The sequence below is a fragment of the Manacus candei genome, unplaced genomic scaffold (assembly GCF_025592945.1).
Source record: "Manacus candei isolate 608988 ecotype Guabito, Panama unplaced genomic scaffold, ASM2559294v1 h1tg000014l, whole genome shotgun sequence".
Taxonomy (NCBI): Eukaryota; Metazoa; Chordata; class Aves; order Passeriformes; family Pipridae; genus Manacus; species Manacus candei.
The window spans coordinates 43,552,289-43,575,270 of record NW_026138062.1 but is presented as its reverse complement, the minus strand read 5'-3'; the positions used below and the strand labels follow the sequence as shown (position 1 = coordinate 43,575,270).

Sequence of the window (22,982 nt, the reverse complement as noted above, 5' to 3'; positions counted from 1 at the left end):
ACAGGAGGTCACAACAAAATGGTCTGGATGAAATTGCCCTGTACCTTAGTCCTTAAATATCTCTAATGCCATGCGAGTGGCTGATTTAAGCAATTGAACTCCACACAATATTGTTCAAAGTGCACTTTACCCTATAAATAAACATATTTTCTATTCAAATGCAAAATGCTTATTATTTTATGACAATGAATATTTGCATTACACAGGCACCCTGTTCTGCGTTCTGTAAACTCAGGTGCTAGAGTGACAGGACATGAAGTCTGTAGCTTCCCTGATCTCAGGATAGCTACTCCGGGCAGTGGAAGTATTCTCTGCCGGAGGGTCCCAGGCCCTGTGCAAAGACAACAATGGGGTCCTGTTAACCTTCAAGCATCACCTTGACTTTTTCACAGCTTCATAGCCCACCAGCTGGCCTGTGTGTCCCAACCAGAGCCATGTTTGATGTCTATGCCACCAGCTGGAAAAGCTCTGCCTGTCCTGAAGTCATTGTCTTTTCTTTTGCTTTCTAATTATGCCTTTTAGAATCACAGTACTTTTAGTTGTTATCCTTCGAGTAACACAACAAAGTGACACAACAAAGCATTAGACATGAAAGACAGTTTTTAAGTATCAGTGTTTTGGAAGAGAAGATACAGACTGACATGAGAAGCCAAGAAGCTGGGCAGCATGTGGTTTGCAGCCAAAGAGTAAAGAGACAAGCAAGGTATCCAAGACTATCAGGAAGACTGCAGGTGCAGAGGATCAGGAACTCTGTTTGTACAACATCTATATTGTCCTATCACCTCTCCTCCTTCTCATTGTTCATCAATTAACTGACATGTGAAAATGAACATCAGTATGTATCAAGGAGAGAAGCTTTCAGCTGAGGGACTCCTGTTTTACAGCTGTGTCAAGCCAAGCATTTGCAATTGTCTGACTGTATCCTTACCCATGCATACTGGGCTTTCGGTCCTCATAGCTCAAGAGATACCTGAACCAACCAAAAGCTTCTTTAGCAAAATACTCTGTGTGTCTGTGTGCCTTGTCTCTTAATGTAGATGAGATCTATCATGGCTGAAGACTGGGCTACTGTGAACCTCACCTGTTTTTTGAGTTATTCTCTGTGTGACTTCAGAGGCACCTGCACACCAGAAATGGAGAGAGGTGTTCAGCACAGCTGACTGTGGTGTAGGCATGGCTGTTGCATGCCAGGAGGTGAACCTCACATGACTGCCACATAAAACCTCATTCACATCACTGAGCTATGTCTTAGCTGACAGCATTAAACCTGTGACTACCAAATCCATTTGTGAAGCCTCTTGAACCCCTAGCCATGAGTTACCATTTAAGAGGATGAGGTCAGATAGTTCTGGAGCTGAAAGGGGAATTTCACAATTGTTAAAGCTTACAATGAGTCTCGAGAACTGTATTCCAAACCTGCAAGTTTTTTATACCTTTATTTAGTTAAAAATTAGAAAGAGAGTGGTATGATTTTGCAAAATGTCTTGCCACCTAGGTGATATTTTTTGGGATGTTTCCTAAGTGGTTTAGAATATCCTATCCCATCAAGTATAGGTTTACACTGGGCTTTGCCAAGACAGTAACACAGATATCCTCTTAGAGGAAGTTAAACTATAAAGGGAGGGACTGATTTTCTAGACAACTACATGTGCATGTTAATTACCAAGGTTAATAAAGGGGTTATCTTTGTGTGCCTCAATTCTTAGGTGTCCAAATGAAAAGACTTTATAAGAGCTCTAATTTCCAGAAATGTTTGTAAAAAGAGGCATCATTTTGGCCTAAATGGAATATATTCAGATCACTTGCAATCTTAATAAATGGATCAGAAAATCCTAGAAATTGGAGAAGTCCTCGCCAATGCTTTTTCTCTCTCTGATAATGATGGATTACAGCTTAGTGTTATGCCATTGAAAAAAACCCCAAACAATGAAGGTGGCAAGATGCTAGCTTTAGAAATATCAGACATGATAAAGAAGTTAAAATAAAATTTTTTTAAAAAGGGTTTTTACAGAGGTGTCAAAACCACGATCTACCTCAATATGTCATATCACCTAGTCTAGAAAAGAGGACAAAAGAGCATCCAAACTTCTAAAAACCAGCGACTGGCTCTAGCTTGGGCAGGTAAGTGAGCAATTTATGCACTCACCAAAGCATTGGCAAAGGTCCTGCCATGACAGCAAACTCCTGCCTAGCCCTGCTCTGCATAGCCGAGCTCTCTACCTATCCGAGTCCTAACCTGCTGAAAAGGAGGAGCTTTGCTCTGTCCCTTCCTTACTTATAACTTGTTGAGAGCTGGGAGGGAGGGAGGCGTGAGCTCCCTGTGGTGCATCCTGCTGCTGCCTGCCCGCTGCCAACCTCGCAGTCACCACCACAAATGTCTCCTGAGCAGCGTGGTGGCTGCCTCTGCACCCTGGGGTTCCTCTGGCTGCTTGCAGTGGTAGAAGCAAAGACCAGAACATACTACTTGGGAATTGTGGAAGAGAACTGGGACTATGCACCATCTGGGAAAAATCTGATCACTGGACAAAGCCTCTTAGAGGACAAGTAAGTGACTGGAGGCTTCGATAAGCTGAAGGTGTATCAACAGCTTTAAACAAAATCGGTTAACATGGTTAATATTGCTGAAAATGTTGTAAGATGGCTTTTTTTTTCTTGGTTTTATTCTAATGACATTGTCATAGTTGGGATTTCAGCTTTGAGGCAAGAGTAGACTTTGATAGACTTCTCTTCCATCACGGTTGATTAAGCAAGGTGATAGTAAATGTGCATTTGAAGGGGATGTTAAGGAACTGATATTTGTCAAGAAAGCATCAAGTAGCGGACTTAAAATCCCCTGTGTGTCTTTCATGAAGAGGCAGGTATTTCTGGGATATCCAAAAGCAAACCCCAACTTTGCTATAATCAAACACAGCATCTTCCAATAAGACACAAAAGTCTGTTTAACTGCCAAAAGATTCTAAGTTTTCTCCCTGTGAGATGATAACATTTGGGGAACTTGGTATGATATTGTGAAATGTGTACAGTACCTATGAATGAGATACAAGTCCCTATATCCCTGAAATGTATACAGCTTTGGGGACCTCCATTTAGAAAATCTATTTGATAAATGCTTATATATAAAACAGTGAATGGTCAGACAGAATTCCTGGTGATCACCAGAACTGAAAATGGAGAGCCTAGGTAAGCACTGTGATGAACTGTGCCTTGGCCAGTGGAAAACAGGTGTCTGCTCTTATGTCTGTACTTCTGGGGTTGGCTGTGTGTTCCTCCCACACCTGGACATTAGATGGAGGTAGAACTGATCCTTGGTGTCTCTCTAAAGAATAATTTGGGGTGGAAGGGACCTTTAAAGGTCATTTAGTCCCTGTCCCCTGCCATGATCAGAGACACCTTCAACTAGATCAGATTGCTCAGAGCCATTTCCAACCTGACCTTAAATGTTTCCAGGGATAGGGCATCCACCACCTCTGTGGGCAGTGTGTGCCAGTGTTTTACCACCCTCATTGAGAAAAACTTTTTCCTTATATCTAATCTAAATTGACTCTCTTTTAGTTTAAAACCATTACCTTGTACAGCATGGGTTTCAAGCATGTGTGGGAATATTTGTAATATTTCATTGATATCTTCGACATGATAGATATAGTTTGGAGGTCCTTCCTCTGAATCTAGACTTGGGATTGAGGTGGGAACTGTGAGTGAGTGAGGAGTTCCTGGTGCCCATACCAGATCTGGAAGCACACTGGGAGCTGGATGGTGCACTCCAGGAGTTAGAAATGGAAATGTCCTTTCTGACTTTTCAGGAAATCTCAAGCAATGCTGGACTTTTCTCTACTGGCCAATAATTTTTGAATCACTCTCAGCTGTATTTCATAAAGAAAATTATTTTGCCACAAGCAGGAGGTAATAAAGAGTTTTATTTTTCAACACAAGTTTATGATTATACTTTTAATAAATAAAGGTCCAAGTCAGTAAGTGTTAACCTTTATAGGGAGAATTCAGGAGAATAGTTTGTTCCAAGCCCATGAAAACAAGCATTTCTGGCAAGGTTATTCCTCATTTGTGTTAAATTCTTGAATTTCTCACTTTCCTACTCTTTATAGCAGAGGGTAACTTTCTCTACTCACTAAACCAGAAGACCTCTCACTATATAATAGTAAATCCAGTCCAATACACTAGACAGATTAGAACTTGTTCTGTAAATTGTATTTCTGAGGTTGTCTGCACTTTGTGTTCCCTGAACATCAAGTAGCACATTTACTTTTAAGTCTGTGACACAAATGCAATGCCTTTCACAAAATGGCAAGACAGGGAGGGAAGATAGCTTGTGTCTTCAGTCATCACTGTAATGTAATAATTACAGAATGCTAATTCCAAAGGATTTACCCACAGAGGATTTTAATGTGGAGTACACATTCAAGGCTGAGGAACTGTTTGCCATGAACTCCCTTCATGCAGAATAATTAAGTGATTCTTGTTATTATTTTATTCCATTTTCAAATTGTATTGACTTGAGCCAGAATGAAGTGCTTTATTCTGGAATAATAGTGTGTCTGCATAAGCATGTGGGTTAAATACTGAACCAGTAATAACTATTTTGACTATTCAGTTCTTTAGGATAACCTCTAATGTAAATTTAAAGTAGCATACTAATGGGCTACTTTTCAGCTAATTAATTGGTTCCTATGGATGTTATAAAAAATGTAGTTCTATAAGCAAAGTTTAAAGATTATTTCCCAGGTACTGACAGGGATACATTTTAAGCCAGCTGTGTTCTGCAAGCAGCAACGCTGTGCTCGCTGAGCCTAGCACTTCTCACGTTGTGATGCATCCTCATAGCACCCATCTGATGGGGCACTATCCCAGTTTTATTGTGAGGCAAGTGAAGATAAAGAGGTTGCAGACAAACTGATTATCTTTAAAAGAATTGGTGCATACACATAAAGGAATGCACCCTTTGATTCCCTAGCAAGCCCACAGAGATATAATCAAAAACACTTATTCTTCAGTACTTAATGAAAATCCTGAATTAGCAAGTTTGCAATGGAAAGTGTTACGTTACCTGGATCAGATAGTGACATTAAAGAGATGATTTTCAATGTTGTTATGCCAAAGTCAATAATATCTTCCTCAACCTTCAGTATTTAGGAATAAAGAGGATAAAGGAGGCTTCAGTAGCTGAGGCATGGGGCTGGAAATCAAGTGAGCTGATTCTGGCACCAAACACAGCTATGCCACTCAGTTCCTGCTGTGCTGGTGCTGAGTGAGCTGCCTCTGGAGCCAGGAATCCTAGTGCTGCATCAGAACCTCCATGGGTGTGAGCTGAAAAGGCTGGCTCTCCCCAGAGCTGATTAGCCCAAACCCAGCCCTGTGTTAGCATAACTATTCTACTTGGATGATAATTTTTATTATGCCTTGTCTTACTGCAGTGCTCAAGGGCCTGTCTACTGCTTGCACAGAACAAGTATCACAAGTATCTTGCTGCACATCAGTACTTTTTATGTAAAGAGAATAATGAGACTGTTCACCTCTTCCTTTTGTTTTGTCTAATTGAGGCCTTAAGCTGTTCTACTAATTCTCATAATTTGGAGTGTTATGAATGAAACAAAGAAATTTCATTCTCTGTTATCCCTTCAAAATTAAATTTACACTTTCTGAAGCACAAGGGCCTTTTGAAGTTGCAGATCCTAATTATGGCCACTGGGCATAGGTGAGCTAAGAAGGTGTTCAGCATCCCTTCCCACCTGATATAACTGGTAAAAGAGTTTGCATCATTAAACCATGCTGGACTGGACACACAAGGTACAAGGTGCTGTCAGTGCTGCTGGATGTGCTGCAGACTTTGTGAGTTAGGGCATGGGTATTACTGCAGTAGGAGGGTGAGTTTGGATGTTACCTGTTCCCTTTAATGGTCACATGGGAAATGACCTTTCAAAAGGAAAATACACCTAGGTGTTGTGTCTTGACATGCATGAGTCATTCTCTCCCTACTGTAGCTCAGCCTTCAGGATTAAAGTTTAGTTGATAATTCCTTTAAATTAATTTGATACTAGTTTATACTATGGACACTTAAATCTTGCTCTGCTGGTGGTAGAGGTTAGTAAGATTTGCCTGATGTAACAGCTCATCCCTTTTCTTTAGAACACCAATTCTACATTTATCTGGGCCAAGTCTTGCACGTACCAACACTAACGGGTGTTTTTTGTTACCACAGCATCAAACATGTTTTGAGCAATTTGCCTATGAGGAGATCCCACCCAGCCAAATGACGGTGAAACTGTCGTCACAGATGCTAAACTAATGGCTGAGTCATTATGTGGCCAAGTAACCCAATTGCAACAGCAGAGATGATCATTGTGGGAAGGGTCAACATCAAAAGGGCATTGGAGGTGAAATCCTGGCTCTAATGAAGCCTGAGAGGACTTTTATTATTGAATTCAGGGGAAGTACAAGTTTATTGTAGGAGAGAAGCCACCATCCCACACCAGTGTCACCTCAGAGCTTCATCTAAGATTTTATGAATTTGATTGACCTTTTCCCTGGCTCATGTGGGTCAGAAAAAGCCTAAAACATTGTTTGAGGACTCTGTATCTCTCTCTTTTGAGGATACACAACTTACTTTGTTGTTTGATGCTTTGCGGCCAGGGCACCATCTACAAAGGTGAGTTGGCACCACCAGTCCCCCTCCACTGGCTATTCCTCAAGAACAGACACTGCACTGGCCTTAGCGAGGGAGTCATGGTTTGGCAGACAGTTACCCTAAACAGATTATATGACCCAGGGCTTAAAATGGTAGGGGCAGTCTGGAGCCATGGGAACTATCCCTGCTTAATTCAACCACAGGAAAAATCTGGAACTCTGAGGTAAAAAAGATGTTATAAACTCAGTCATTGAGTATATGAAGAGGATAGAGAGTAAGGAAGGTTTCACCACCAACACATTTTAGGGAATAAACCCATGAAGATACTTGTTTAAATGTTTGCCAGTGTAAAATCTGTGGAACTTTAGTGGAACAATAAAAATAAAAGGAAGTTTTCATTTGCCTACAGTTTCACCCAGGACTGTACAGCAGCTATTGGCAATGTTAACTACAGGAAAAAATTTGGGAGTCCATATCTGCTAGTTATTCTGAATGCTGATTTTTTGGCACTCAGTGGTGATTACAGCAGCAAACAAACTCAGAAGCCTTCAAAATTCTATTAGAGAGGATCTGTCTCCAGGCTACTAGGGAGCTGTTTACTTGACTATGCACACTATAACACAGTACTGGTGTAAGCACCTCTTGGAAAACATAACATCTGTTAGGCTGTAACCTTAAGATCAAAGATAACATAAACATGGTAAAAATCATGGCAAAACACTTCTTCTGTGTGGTGAAAGAAATAAGTGGAGAAATTACACTTCACTCATGATCCTGTCCTAAATCATGATCCTTACTGGACACAGCAGATTGTCTGCATTTCTAGTCTTGAAGTAGAATCTATGTGACACTCTTGTTTTACTCCTTCTCTCATTTGGAAGAGACTTACTGTTCATCATTGCAGGGACATGGATGTCTGTAATTATGTTAACACTTATTTTAAGGAATTAGAGTTAATTCCATATTAATAACTCACGGTTCCATTCATTTGCATTGCCACCTTTCCTTGGATGTTAGGAAATACTGAGAGTGGTCAGGCAGCAAAATGAAACCAGGCACAAAAATAAAGGCAGGATTGCACGGCTTTCTTAGTTTGAACAAGATTATGCCCTAATTTGCAAGCCTGCTTATCTCTGTATGTAACCTCAAGACTGCCCTGACTAGAGGAGATGAAGGAGGGAATTCAGGAAACTTTCATGGGTACAGCCCCAGAGGATGGAGTATTGCCCTTTGCTATCGGGAGTGGAGCTGGCAGAGCATTATGTGTAGGCTGACGACTGAGCTGGAGGGAGATAGTTAAAATTTAGAGCAGCAGTTCTTACATCTGCACAAGACCAGAAAGATGGAAGTGGTTCAGGCAGTGATATCACAAAATCACTGGGAGGATGAAACAGTTTGCAGTGAGCAGGGAAGTATGAAGAGGGAGGGAGAAGGTTTGTCTTCTTGTGACAAGAGAGGAATTACGGATAAGAAACCTTTTGGCGCGAGCTCCAACGTGGGTATTCCAGTGATCCTTGCCGGTCCCTTCCAACTCAGAATATTCTGTGATTCTCTGATTCTGCAAAGGACTTTAAGCACTGTAATGTGCAGCACAATATACCTGTAAAGAAGCACAGACCTACCAGCTACTTGCAATGCTGAGGTGGGCACCCAAAATCCTCCTGGATGAAATGGGGTAGCCTGGGCACCTAGAGCGGGTCTAACAACCACCGGTGAGCCCTGTTCTCAGGTACTGAGGGCAAACAAATGGATGTGCTGAAAATACACGTCTCTGTGCATACAGAGCATCACCTACACTGTGAGTGCTGCAGCTGATACCTATTGCACTGACAGTGGGCTCTGCAGCTCCAAACAAGGGGATCGTTTGAATAGGCCCCTTTCAGAAAACTGCCACTAAAAAGGCTTCTTTTCCTGCCTCCTAGATGGCTTTAAGTAGGAGACAAGCAAAGATCCAGATATTATAGCATGGCTTTATACGAGAAAGTCTCCAGTGCTTAAGCCTAGAGGATTTTCTTAGGGTGATTTCTTGAACTTCAGTAATTAACTGGATGTTGGAATCCCTGATCTATGCATTTAAAAGAGCTAGGCTCATGTCAAGCATCAAACAAAGCCTCACCAAGCAGTGCATTTTTCTGGGGTACGATTCTCCTTCTTCAGGAGAGACAATGTGTCCCAGGTGTGATATGGGAGAGTGTGCAAAATTGTCTGGCACGAAAGCCAAGGGCATAAAGACACTGTCACCATGGGGAAAGTATGGTGCCATTGCAGCATCTCACTAAAATATTGGTTGCTGATGAAATTGGAAAAAAAATCTCTCCTGAAAATAGGGACTTTTCAAAAAAATCTATTAGATATTTTTCTAAAGAAAATTTCTTATAAATAGTTAAAAAAATCAATTCATAATTCGAATTAAGGCATAGCCACATGAATATGTTGCCATGAGGTAAGGAAGCATGTGCATTTACACTGAACTCCTACTGACACTATTTATTACTCTATGGTAAAGACTTTGTAGTAGCTCTTCCCCCCAGGCAGCGGAAGGTATCTTCTCCTTGATGAATGCAGTGTGACTTGCCAGGTCTTGCTATGTGCACAGACAGTTACCACAGACCTGCTAGTTCACTGAAAATCCAGATTTCTTGGCAACTCATTCCTTAACTGTGCTTTTGGGGTGTATTTATGTGACATATGTTTTTCTGTGAAGAAGCAGACTGAGAAACTTCTGTCCCTTCCCCGCCATCCCCATCGACTGTTTCTGCCACAGCGGTATCATTGGCAGTGTTTCAGTTTGTGCCAAAGCTTGTGGCTTGTTATAAAACTCATGTTTTAAATGAAAAAATATTCTTTTTGGAGGCTTTTATATCTGAATCAATTCAAGGGCCTGTTTTAGACAGTGACAATGGAGATGCAATGACCACATGGGGGATGTTGTGAGTTATGGTGTCCTAGAAATCATAGAATCATAGAATGGTTTGGGTAGCAGGAGTAGTGTATCTTATGGTGAAGAGCTTACAGCAAATCATACCTTTCAACTCATGCAATATCCACCACTTAGGTTACTGGCACTTCACAAAAGCATCTAAAAAAAATTGATTAAGCAGGTGAACTGACCAGTCTCAAAAACTCACAATGAATATAAAATTGCTGTATTTCTGCCAGTGATACTTCAGGAAAATTTAGTTCAGCTTTTTTTATGAGTTTGTTAGGAACCATGAAAGTTCAAAAAATCTTCAGGGAATGAAAAAGCTCATGGAGCAGTCAACTACAGTGAAGTTGGTTATACAATCCGCTGCTGGTTGTGTAGCAAAGCATTTCATTTCTGCCCTCATTGTGTGGGATAATTAGGGATTATCAACTCTAACCTGGAGAGAAGCAAAAAATGGATTTTATATCATCACAGTTGGGATGCACATGGGTTGCGAGTATGACGCTATAATTAAAAGGAAAAAACTATTTCCCAGTTGTGTGAGAAATATTGACTGGGAACACCTCTGGCCCTAGCTAGAACATTATGTACCTATTGTGTGAGTGCTTATGTTTAGACTTCAAAAGAGATAGGGAAATACTGGTTTTCAAAAAAGAGCTTTGGGAAAGATTTGTGGCATAAAGAATGTCAGTGTACTTGGTTTGTCCAGAAGAAAGGTAGGAGGCAATTTAGTCAATTAATTAAAACTTATGCAGGTGTCTGCATAGAAAAGAAGTTCTTGATGGCATGTGAATCCTTTGATCTGAGAGAGGGCTTGATGGAAACCAGTTGGAGTGTGGAGCTGGATGATATTAGATTGGAAATACAATTCAGGTTTCAAAGGAAGCAGGTATTTAAAAGCTATACTATGTTAACCACTGACCATATGGTGGGTTCTCCATCACTTGAAGTTGCTATAAACACAGACTCTGGAATGTAGAAATTATGCGTTTCATGCAAAACACATTTAATGTTATTCTTCAGGGAATCAAACTATCTGATTAGAATTGCTCTTACTGACTTTTGAAAAAACTTAATTTGGGTTTCTTTTCGTACTGAACAGTCATGCTTTCAGAGGTGAGGTTTCAAACCTTCAAAAGAGGGAGAAGCTGCTAAAACTGTACAGAAGGGCTTGAGTGGCCAGTCCTCAATGAAGACTTGTAGCAACTGCGCTAAAGACCAGACCTGCAAGTAGATGGTTGTTATTGTACAGAAAGGGGCTTGGACCCTGCTAGTCCTGTTCAGATTTACTCCTTAGCTCTAATTCCACCAGCTGCGTGGCCTGTGCAGGGAACAATTTATCTTCACTGTAAGCACCAGTTATTTGATCAATTCTTAAGTGAGGTTTATTGTCTCTAAATTATTTTCTCTTCCCAACACTAGGTTTGCAAGTGTGTATGCGACAAGAGGAGCCAACCGAATAGGACGTGTGTACAAAAAGGCTATTTTTAGGCAATTCACAGATGACACTTACTCCCAAGAGATCCCCAAAGCAGCATGGCTGGGATTCCTTGGGCCAGTCCTGAAGGCAGAAGAAGAGGATGTCTTTATCATCCATCTAAAAAACTTTGCTTCCCGCCCATACTCTGTGCATCCACATGGGGTCTTCTATGACAAGGACTCTGAAGGTAAACGCTCGTTTGCCTTTTCCTCTCTTTTCCTCCTGGAGTAACTTGTATCATGGCTAAAAGTCTGTTTAAGTATTTCTTGTTATGGACGTTGACATCAGAGTACTTGAGATCACTAAAACCAGGAACAGCCTCATCTCTTAAAACTTTTTAGCACAAACTTTCGATGTTTGGGATAAATCCAGTACTGAAACGGGTTAGATGGGTCTTTGTTCCGGAATTATTTTTCTGAATTGTAGGTAACCAAAACATCTTCCCTCCTTCCTTTCACATATTTAGTCTATTTGAATGCATGGAGTTCTTGCAACTAAATGTTTTCCTCTCTTTTGGGTTATAACAGCCATGATATGGTTTTCAGAATCCCAAACCTATGTATGTATATCTTTGTTAGAGGATTGTGTGGATTTGCCTACATTCAGTACCCCCATCAGTTTTCTGTGAGAAGATACATAATGTTAGCTGACAAAATGTGCAGATGACTGATGAAAATAAAGAAACAAGAAAAAAGAGCATTTTTAAAGCTTTTTCTACTGATAAAACACGGATTTTAACTCTCAATATTTTTGTGATGAGATTGCCAGGAATATTGAGTTTTTTCACAATGTCTCAGTGATTCTGTGTTTGAGTGCTGTTATTATTTTATAAACAAGTGTTAAATAGAATAAATTACACATTTATTTAACAAAATCAGTTAAGGAGGGGCTAAAAGCTTCCTTTTTTCTTTTTATGTATTAGGAGCACTTTACCCTGATGGAACCGGTGGTAAAAGCAAGGAGGACGACTTTGTTGTTCCTGGTGGAAATTACACATACACATGGCCAGTAAGGAAAGATTATTCCCCAACTTTGGCAGACTCAAACTGCTTGACTTGGATTTACCATTCTCACATTGACACACCAAGAGATATTGCATCTGGTTTAATTGGGCCTCTGCTGGTGTGTAAAAAAGGTACTGAGCTAGAAACACTGATAGAGCAAACCCCTCTGCCAAGCTTGGCATCTTAACAGTCATTTTTGCTTACAGGTATAATCATGATGGTCTAGAGTCTATCCCTACATAGCCCATAAAAAGGGGCAAGGAATAGATGGGCCATTCCAGCAGCATCCCAGGGTAGGTATTGTAGCTCTGGGACAACCCCCTTCCTGCTCCCCTTTGGCTTCATGAGAGATTTACCTCAGCTGGTGGAGGGACTGCAGCATGCTCTGTGACCATCCTGTCGTGGCTGAGACCAACTATAAATGTTCCCAAACTCGGGTAATTTCAGGAAGAACAAAGGACTCATTGCTCTGGAAATGAAATTAGGGCTGGGCAGATGACTTTGGCAACAGTGTTTACATACTTGAAAGCCCAGTATTTGTAATTATTTCCCCACACAAATCATATGTTTATTTTTGCTCAAAAGTTGTATCTTATAACCATAGGGGAGTGTGCACTGAACAGCCTGTCCTGTGTACCTTATAGCCTGCTAATGTTTTGCTGGAGACATCATCTACCAGCCCTCTCCCCTTGATCAGCTGAGCCATTGCCACCTCTGTCTCTGGGCACGTATAACTATGCCCCTTCTTTCCAGTAACTCCCATAGTACAATATCAGCCCAGATTTTATGTACAGAACATCTAAGTGAAGCAGGTTTTACATATGAAGAAGAGAAAGACTTCAATGTGGAAAGGACAGGCCCTGTCTCCAGCTTAACTCACACAATTAAAATGTTTCTGACTTCTATTTTCTTGGAAATTTCCTTTGAAATCTGCAGAACTGCCTGAATATGTGAAACTGAACTGATAACTACACAACAATACATGAAGCTAGGAGATAGCACATTCTAAACAATCCTAGCCTGAAAGGCCAGTGTTATCTGCATGTTTGCTGATGAATTCATCAAAGTGGATATCTACATAATGTTACTGCTCTACTCATCCACACAGCAGTGGACACAAGACTGACAGCAAGTCTCTGAGCTGTCTCCTGTAGAAGGCAGGAGAAGCAAAGGTTTTCATGGGCTCAGAGACAGACTGGACAATTAGATGAAGTTTACAGCTGCCAATGGATAATAAGACTCCTGGATATGGCCACTCCTATAGTCTCAGGTTGTTTGCCAAGTGATCCTTTGCATAATTGTATTGAACTTACCTGGAATAGATTCTATTCATCCTGCCTTCAGCCTTTTTAAATTTAAGTATCTAGTCCTAGATAGTTTGCAAGGATTCCTCATTAGTCTGTGGAGAGTGAGCCACATTTAAATGGCCTTTCTGGTGGTATGATTCAGCAGTGCTTCAATGCAACAGAAATGCAGGCTACCACTCTCCCCTCCTTAATTCCCAGTCAAAAAGAACCCTCCCTTCTTTCTGGCTAGATCAGGCCCACAAATTAGCTCACTGTGCACAGATGCTAACTAACACTGACTGAAGGGCAGGGTTGGGTGCAGCAGGCCAAAGAGGGGGAAATGGGACAACAAATATTGACAGGTACTTGTGCTTATGTCAAAACAAAGAGGTACTGAAATATCAGCTTGAGTTACACAAGATGAACTGCCTTCTGGAGGCACTCATCTGTTCAAAGTCTGTTGGAGGGGAGTCAAGATGTCCTAGAAGAGCAAAATTAGGAGATTCATCCTGCCCTGTAGAACATGGGCAGCGCACTGTATTTCCTTGAATGCTCCAAGGTTATCTTCACTTTTAAATTCTATCCCCTCCAAGGCTTTTTTTATCACTTTCCTTTTTGTTTGCAATTTAGGAACTGCAGATGACACCACAATAGAAGGGACTGGTGCTGCTAATGCTTTTGCCCTGATGTTTAGCATTGTAGATGAAAACTTCAGCTGGTACCTCGATGAGAATATAAACACCTTCTGCTTAGAACCAGACACAGTGGACAAAGAGGATGAAGGTTTCCAGACCAGCAACCGAATGCATGGTGAGAAGGACTCTTGAGTAAATGGTGACCTACAGCAGTCAGCAGCCTCTTCACTTCAGTAGAGCTTTCTGTCCCCTGTAATGTCTCTCCTTTATCTGTGGCAGCAAGAAATGAGTCAGGATTTTGAAGTACTCTGTTGATAAAAGCCTCTCCCTAAATAAAGCATGACACACTGGTTTGCAGAAAGGAGATTTGGCTTTCATGCCCAGCTCTGCCATTTGTTTAGCATTTTATCTTAGGCAACAGATTTAAGCCATTTGTTTGTCCAGCTGTGAAAAGAGAAAAGAAAGCTGCAGAGCACTTCGAGATGTGTGTATTGGAAGAGTTCTCAAAGGACTTGTGACTGGTACAACCACTCTTGCCCTTCAGAGACCCACTGGCCAGTAGTGCTTTGTGCCATTTGGACATCTGGTATAAGAAGTTAATTCCAGATAGTTCAGTATATTTTGGTTGTTCCAGGGAGTCTAGGAGCTAAAATACTTTGCAGAATATGAGTCTCATTCTCTGAGTGTCCTGATACATTGTCAGATGTGGAAGCTGAGGAAGAAAAAGCTGACTAGACTGATTTGACTGATATCATAATTTGCAAATCTGAATTGCTTAAGCCTGGCATATAATGGCATATTTATGACTCAGCATAAGAGCAAATAGGCTTCAACCATGCTAAATAGCTGCAGAACAAGTTAACTTCATTATCTGACCTTTTTGATTGTGACTCAGCCTTTGTAACATCTTGGTATTACCCAGGAAGTTTTTCACAGACACAGACAGAGAATTTGGGGCATTTGATCATCTAGAGCTGTAAGCTGTATGTTCAAACTGTTACTCTTCATGGAGGAGCCTGTGAGGGCCTTATTCAGTGTGAACATTCAGGCAGTTTCTTTTCTGGGCTAGGGAAGAATCATCCTTAGAAATGGGATCAAAGGCGCTTGGCACTTTTCTTTCACCTCTCATAAAGTCTCATACTTTTGTTTTTAGCTATTAACGGTTATATTTATGGCAATCTCCCCGGCTTGGAGATGTGTGCTGACACTTCCATGTCCTGGCACTTGTTTGGCATGGGAAGCGAGATAGATATCCATGCTGCTTATTTCTACGGCCACACATTCACTAATAGAGACCAGAGAGCAGATGTCGTCGGCCTGTTCCCAGCAACGTTCATCACAGCGGAGATGACTCCTGGGAGCCCTGGGAGGTGGCTGATAACATGCCAGGTTAATGAGCACTTACGAGGTATGCTGCTATAGATCCCCCTCATCCTTTCAGAAGTTCCAGACTCTATTATGTTCAGAAAAGAAAACTGAGGGATGTTTCCAGGAAAAGCAGGGTTTGACACTTTTTTTGTGACTTTGAAGCACTTTGGAACTATTTCATCAGATAAACATTATGAATATGAGTTTAGTCACCAGTTTACACACGTTGGCCCAAATCTTTAGCTAGTATGAGTGACTTGGTTGTGTAACTCATATGAGGAAGGCTTGCTAGACTCAGCACTGTCACCACGCTTTCTACATAAACAGGAGATTTTTATGAGCAATGAGAGGAGCCTTTGTCACCACTTTTTGTTGTAGACAAGTACTTACATATTTAAAAAACCATACCAGCTGAAGGAATTTGATGGTGCTGTTGTGATACTTGTGTGGTGCGAGACCCCAAAAGCACATATCATAAAGTAGGTCTCACAGCAGTGGGCAGTGCATAATTATCATAGCAGAGATAAGTTGGGAGAATTTTTACTTCTGTGAGCTTGTACATTGATTTCAGTGGGATTTGCATCAGGTAAAACAGACTTGATTCTGGCAAGCAACAAATACCTTCAGTGGAAATACCCAGCCTCTATTTCAATGAAAGTCAAGGGGAGATGATGCCATTTTGCAGACTTCTGGAGGCACTCTGATGCCCCAAATCATTCTACCAGCCTTACACCGATTAAGAAATTGAGTAAATAAGCCAACTAATGAGTGCCACTGTTGTCAGTGGGTTTCACCCATGGTATAAAGCACGACCTTGCAAAAGAAGGACGCTGGCGTCTGGCCCAGTGTAGGCAGAGAAAGTCTTTTAAAACAAAAATTTACTCTGGTAGTTATTTTCAATCCATGTAGCTCCCAGAGAGTTTTGAATGTGCATTTGTATCCATGAGATTGCTGACACTGCAGCTGGTCAGGGACTGTCTCCAGACTCTTTCTCCTCCCAGGTGGCATGGAGGCACTATATGATGTTCAGATCTGCCAAAAAAACCTGTCTCACCCTTCACCAATCAGTCATATGAGAAGATACTATATTGCTGCCGAAGAAGTGCTCTGGAATTACGGACCTGATGGTTATGATAAATTCACTGGGCAGGGTTTGAATGCCACTGGCAGGTGAGTTTTCTCGTCCTTTCCTGTTGTGCTTTGATTTCAGGAGTCTGTGTGAGACTTCCCCAGTGATTCACCAGGGCTGGGATCTGCACTGTTATTAATTTTAATTGAAAGGGGCAGGGAAGAATGGATTTACACAGCCTTGCCAGGAAGTTAGATTCGTAACTGTGATGCTTGTAGTTGCTTTCTGGAAACACTTATCTTGTTCCATTAAGTACATGAAGAAAGTGACCCCAGTGAGGCACACCAAGTTCAACAGAGTTAATGACCCTTTGTCAAGACTACTCAGGCAGCTTTCACACCTACAGTCAGTGCATTTCTGAGGCACCATAATGGTAGAATTTTCCCCTCTGCTATTACTGATGAAGACAAACTGCATTACAGTGTCTCCCAGAAAAGCCAACAAGGATTAGAGATACACTGTGCACAGTTCTTGCCCTAAGGTAAGTCGATACAGATATCTCCCTGAGTAAATTGGGGTTAAACATTAAAGTCTAATGCACAATGAATGCTCATTTGTTAACTAATTCTAACTGGTAATATCTCTCTTTGTCTACAAGAAAAGTATATGCAAACTAGTAACTTCTGGGGTTATGTCTCCTGTGTCTGGAGTAATAACTTTATCTGAAATGAAGGGTTCCATCTGAACCTCCAATTATTTAATCAGTCTGATTTGCTAATTCCACAGTGAATCTGCAACTTATTTCACACAAGGGACTGACAGAATAGGAGGACAATATTGGAAAGTTCGCTATGTGGAATACACTGATGCAACATTCAGTAAGAAGACTTGGTCAGAGGACATGAAGCACCTGGGAATACTTGGTATAGTGAATATTTTCCCCTCCTGTCACTATATCAGGTTTGAATGCAGAACCATTTGGATCCAGAGGGGAATTTAATGCTTGCAGTCCCCTCTTTTTTTGGTGGAAATATGTTAGAGAGTAGTTCTTCTAATAGCTTCCCTCACTCTCTTTTTTAAGGTCCCATTATAAAAGCCGAAGTAGGAGATATAGTGCTGGTTACTTTTGCCAACAAAGCCAGAAGAAGCTACAGCATTATGGCCCATGGTGTAAGCTTCAGCAAGCTGTCGGAAGGTGCTCCCTACCTAGATGGTAAGTTTAGACTGTACTACTGTATCATCACATCTAGAATACCTGAGTTTAAAAATCTGCTGCTGCTCTGCAGTTTTGTCCTTTTTGTGGGTACTAAGGCATGGAAGGGATGATTTTATTAAGTTCGTTTCTACCATACCTGTCACAATCCATGGGACTCCACAGTGTGTGAATGTGTTCTTCCCCTTGGATATGTGCCAGACAAGATGTCTAACACTAGCCGAGGTCCATGTTGAACAGAAGTCACAAGCACAATCCAATTTATATTAGTTCTAATCTAATATTACTCCACTGCAATCAGTGGATGTCCTCTGGACATACTCCAGAATTATGAATCTTAGGATCTGGCATGATGACCCTGCTGAGTCTTTAGATATAGCTATCCACTATTCTCTAATCCAGGCCAGCGTTGCTCTTGCTTTACTGTTGGGATAGTCAGTGTCAAAGCCAATTTTTATCTGATTGCCCTGAAATGTGAAACAGTGATAATCCTTATTAACTCCCATAAATAGATAAACACTGAAATGGAGCATTTGAGAAAGTCTTCCTCTAATTTTATGAAAGGGTAGGAAATTTATTCCTTAAGTTTAACTATTAAATGTTAAACGGCATGTTTAATCAACAGGCATTTTTTACAGTCAGTGACAGGAAACAAATCCTTCGGAGAGTGATGAGTCCCATTTATATTTAAAACACTTATTTTAGGAGACAGTAGTTCACCCTCTGGAGATATGATTCTGTCTCCATCAACTACAGAAGTCTAGAGTTTGGATTAGGGATTGAGTTTGAGATTGCTTGATTAAGGTGAGCTGAATCCCATCCATAGCCTAGAGATAATGTTGTGATCTCTGAAAAAGTTTTTGCTGCATTTGCAGCACTGAAAAGAAAGGTAGTTTTCTTGTTGCTTAAATTGCTTTGTTTCCACCACAATACATCAAAAAGAAACTCGTGGAACATAATCCCTCCTTTGAAAACTGTACTAAGAGAACCAGGTCAACATGTAAAACTCATCATACAATAAAATCAATGCAAAAGGCTTTATTAAATCGTCGTGTCTAGTTGCTGACCTTGGAACTCAACAAATTTGCCAGCAGGCAAGTCACAAAAAAACCCAACTGGCTTGAGTTCAGCCTTGAAGTTATCTGCACAGATCCTAATGCCACCCATGTCTGAGGTAGTTCCCCAACAGAAGAGCAGCTTCCCTCTGCTCTCACTTCTGTCGTGCTATAATTTAGCAATCTCTTGCCCTCCAACATTTCACACTTTGGCCTGGAGCAAAATCAAACAAAACCCTGCAATTCAGCAGCTGTGTGATCTGCACACCTCTGGGTGTTTGGAGAGGAACCTGACTCCAGATTCATCAATAATATTTCCGTTCCTCCTTCTCTCCTTTAACCATTGTGCCTTTGATTTCCATTATATCTATCTACAAGTGTAGAAGTCTCACAGGAGCTGTAGGTTTACACAGATAAATGATTTTTCAAAGGCTGTGCATTGTCTGAGTGCAGCCTATTCATGGGAAAATACCGTATATAAACGTGCCTGCAGATATCTACAGATGTTTGCAGACACAGGTTTTTTCAGTTCTGCCCTCAGGAAACACCCTTCCATGCTGTGTTTGACACTTGTCCAGTCTCAGAGGCTTTTTGACTCCAGATCGATGTTTTCCTTATTAAGCATTGCTGCAGGATGAGTCTAGTAGTATAAGATACTGTTGAATCAGTACTCTGTATTGCAATTCGCAGTAAATAGTATGTCTTCAAAATTAATACTGTTGTTTTCACTTGTGTCTAAGTTTTTAAGAGGATTCTCTTGCAATATTAGAGAGGAGTATTAGATCAATGTGGTGTGCTGCTGCCTGACTCATCTGACTATGATGAAAAAATCTAGCCAATGGATGCTTAAGTGTTAAACAAAATTTCTGATTTTATCTTCCTCATAGCAAAGACCAGAAAAGTTACTCTGCATTTTTTTTTTCTACAAAGGTTGCAGGGCTGACCCCTTTTTCTGACTTTCAAGTCCCTTTTGTAAGTTCTCTCAGAGTGAATACAAACACTCCTTTACAGTGGCTAAATTACATGCGAGGTGCTACATTCACCCTTTGCATGGTAGCAGACAATGACCTAAATCCTTTAAAAGTAGCCTTCAAAAAAAGTAACATCTGCCACTCTGTGCGGATGCTGACAAAGGATCCTGTGCATTGCTTCAAAATCAAAAAGAAACAATTATCAGGATCAGATTTGTTTAGAATTTCTAAAGACCCACAGCTACAGCTCCGCTTGCTAATGTAATTGCTTTGTTGGTGCTTAATGAAGTGCCAGAGTCTGAGTTTGTGCCACAGATAAATCTCATGATAGGGCAGGTAAGCTACAAACATTAGAGGAAGCCATTTAAGACCCAGGATGAGGTCTGCTGTATTGTCTGATTGAATCCAGATAATCCACAGCAGCGTCGGAAGGTGTCTGGGTGAAGCAGCTAAACTTGTTCTTCGGGGAATGAGCTTGGTTGTCCCCATGGTACAGGACTCAGGTGAAACGTCCCCATGGCATAACTGCCGAGACATCAAGATGATGCTTGAGCTGTGGTTGAAAGTGGGAGTTTCTCCACAGAAATCAGCAGCTATGTCTTCCTGATTCCTTGTAGTCAGAAAGACAAAACCTTCCTGTAATCTTATTGCATCTCAATTTTCTCTCTGCAGGCTATCTGAAGCCAGGAGCCCACGTTAAGCCAGGTGAAACCTTCACGTACAAATGGAGGGTGCCTGAAAATGGAGGTCCAACAGAGAGTGACCCGCCATGCCTGACCTATCTGTACTACTCAGCCACTGATGCCGTCAAGGACACCAACTCCGGCCTCGTGGGGCCTCTGCTGGTGTGTCGGAAGAACACACTGAATCATGATGGGACACAGGTGCCAAATGTGAACATCTGCTTGTCCCTAACAGGAGGGTGGTGCACTGGGGGGGTTCCCATATGGGCTATTTGCCCAGTTCCCCATTCAGTTTGCAGAGATTAAACAAAGGTCAGTCCTCAGGGTAAAAGCTGACCTCGGGGGAATGTTAAGAAGATGAAACTGTCATTCCTAAATATCCTGGCTTGTCCCTAGTTTTTCCATCTTTTTCATGCAATGAATGCCTTTTTTCACCCCAAGTAATGGACAATTTATTTATCCTTCTGGCTGATGGAAGAATGACAATCACTATCTCTACACAGACTTAGTAAGAAGGCAGCTTCAGATTTCTAGGGAAAAAAAAATTGTTAAAAAAAGAAATTCATTCTGATTGAACATACTTTTTAAAAGTCTTGGCTTCTTTTTTGGCTACAGAAAGGAATCGATAGAGAATTTTACCTCCTCTTTTCAATCTTTGATGAGAATGACAGCTGGTATCTGAACAAGAATATTGAAGCATTTACTGGAGACCCTTCAAAAGTAGATGAAAATGATGCTAATTTCAAGGAATCCAACAAAATGCACGGTATGAAATGCCTAATATTAGTTATGAATACCTTTTCTTCAATCATAATAGGAAGATGAGTTGGTTGGTTTTATCATCATTCATAGCCAACTGCAGTGCACTGGAGAGTGAGGGGGAAAGCTGTCAATCAGCTTATGGTCAGCTCCTGATGCCCTTGGAGTACATGTTGAAACCCTAGTCATAATACCAATGAATGCATCCACCTACCAACTATACCTGGAGAAAGAGAATAGAGTGTAGTTTTCAGATACAATACTTAGGTCTATAGAAAGACATAATGCCAGAAACAGGCATCAACTTCAGAAGAAGCCAATGTACACTAGTTTTAAATTTCTCTGATGGCCTTGGCACTGATTCAGACAATAAAGGTCCACCTGCTCTTCTCTGCCATCTCCCACTTGGGCAGTGACCACCTCTGGGAGAGGAGAGGCAAAGACTAGTGGAATGGCCAATAATATTTAAAACATCATCTCTGTATGTAAGTATCTGATTTCAGTGTGGATCTCCTCCAAGGTAACCCTGACATGACAGACTTGAGCAGATCGCATAACCGGTCTTTGCTTTAGTTTTCTGAAGAGCACTGAGACTACATATGGTTACAAAACCCTAGGGCCTTCTGGACCCATCTATTTTATTCTTCCATTGTTATGTGGATCTCATACTAAAGTTTTGTCCTGTTACAGCATCTTTCACACACTGATCTCAGCAAACATTTGAGGATTAGGGGATTTAGCCTCATAGCACCCTTGTAAAAGAAATGGATACATTTAAGAAGTAAAAGTGGAAGTCAAAGATAGAAACAACTTAAAAGGGCTCCATCAGAACTGAATTTATAACCAAGAGTCTTTGTGACTCTCTCCATAGCCTTGATGACACAGTTATACATTCTTCCAGCTGAAAGGAGGTACCTAATTTATACACTTAACTGGTGTCTGGAAGATATGCTGAAAAGCTCGGAAGAGGAGTGCTACATTACTGCAAAAGTCTATTACAAGACTTTACAGGTTAAAATCAAAAAGGTAGAAGGTCAGAGGTTATAGGAATAGCACTTATATATTAATTTGGTGTCCTCCAACACTACCTTTGCTTCACAAAATACCCCTTTAATGCTGTGACTTGCTGAGCCATGGGTCTCTTGCCAGGAAGGTGTTAGGAGGTTCTGTGTTGAGTTTCTGTGGACCTGTTGCTAACTGGGATCTTTCCTTCTCTTCCAGCTGTCAACGGCTACTTGTATGGTAATCTGCCAGGCCTGACCATGTGCAAGAATGACAAAGTGTCCTGGCACCTCATCGGGCTGGGCAGTCACTATGACATGCACGGGGTTCATTTTCAAGGGAACACCATTGACCTCAGAGGGACAACAAGGGATGGACTGGCCTTGTTTCCTCATTTATCGGGGACAGCACTGATGCAGCCAGATCGTGTGGGTATGTTCATGAATTGATTTTGGTGGTGTGGCACTTGCAGACACCAGTCAGTCAAAATAACAGTTGGTGAGATGCTCTGCTCTGCATAAGGAGCCTGAAAGCATGGAGACTGTGGAGACCTGGCATAGCTGAGAATTCAGTCTGGGTTACTTTTCTGGGAAGGTGCTATAAATCAAATATCCATGTGCATCAAAGAGTGGAGGCTTCAATGACCTTGGGATGGGAAGAGCAGCAGGCAGAGAGATAGCTAAGAGGATGCTCACAGAATTTCAATAATTCTTAAAATAGGCTTTTTTAGAAGAGCAAATTCACTGTTATGTGGACAGTCAGCATCATTTAAAGTATTTTAGGACTTCAGCAATAACTTTCCGATAATAGTCAGTCTTTAGGAGTTTCTTCAGAAGCAAACACATTAAAGACACTTTTAATTCTCATGGGTAATCCAGTATTTCATACTTCAAA

The 22,982-nt window shown here is 41.2% G+C and overlaps 1 protein-coding gene across 1 annotated transcript in view; it reads left to right on the top strand.

The window, feature by feature from the left end:
- Positions 1–2,309: 2,309 nt before the first annotated feature.
- The window catches only part of HEPHL1 (hephaestin like 1), a 33,774-nt gene continuing 13,101 nt past the window's right edge, over positions 2,310–22,982 (top strand). Inside the window, exons 1-11 of the mRNA XM_051780350.1 lie at positions 2,310–2,544; positions 10,986–11,230; positions 11,966–12,178; positions 13,964–14,143; positions 15,122–15,376; positions 16,338–16,506; positions 17,192–17,328; positions 17,487–17,618; positions 20,317–20,528; positions 20,943–21,093; positions 22,308–22,520. Of these exons, the coding sequence (XP_051636310.1) occupies positions 2,375–2,544; positions 10,986–11,230; positions 11,966–12,178; positions 13,964–14,143; positions 15,122–15,376; positions 16,338–16,506; positions 17,192–17,328; positions 17,487–17,618; positions 20,317–20,528; positions 20,943–21,093; positions 22,308–22,520 (2,077 nt within the window). The 5' untranslated portion in view covers positions 2,310–2,374. The remainder of the gene's footprint in view (positions 2,545–10,985; positions 11,231–11,965; positions 12,179–13,963; positions 14,144–15,121; positions 15,377–16,337; positions 16,507–17,191; positions 17,329–17,486; positions 17,619–20,316; positions 20,529–20,942; positions 21,094–22,307; positions 22,521–22,982) is intronic.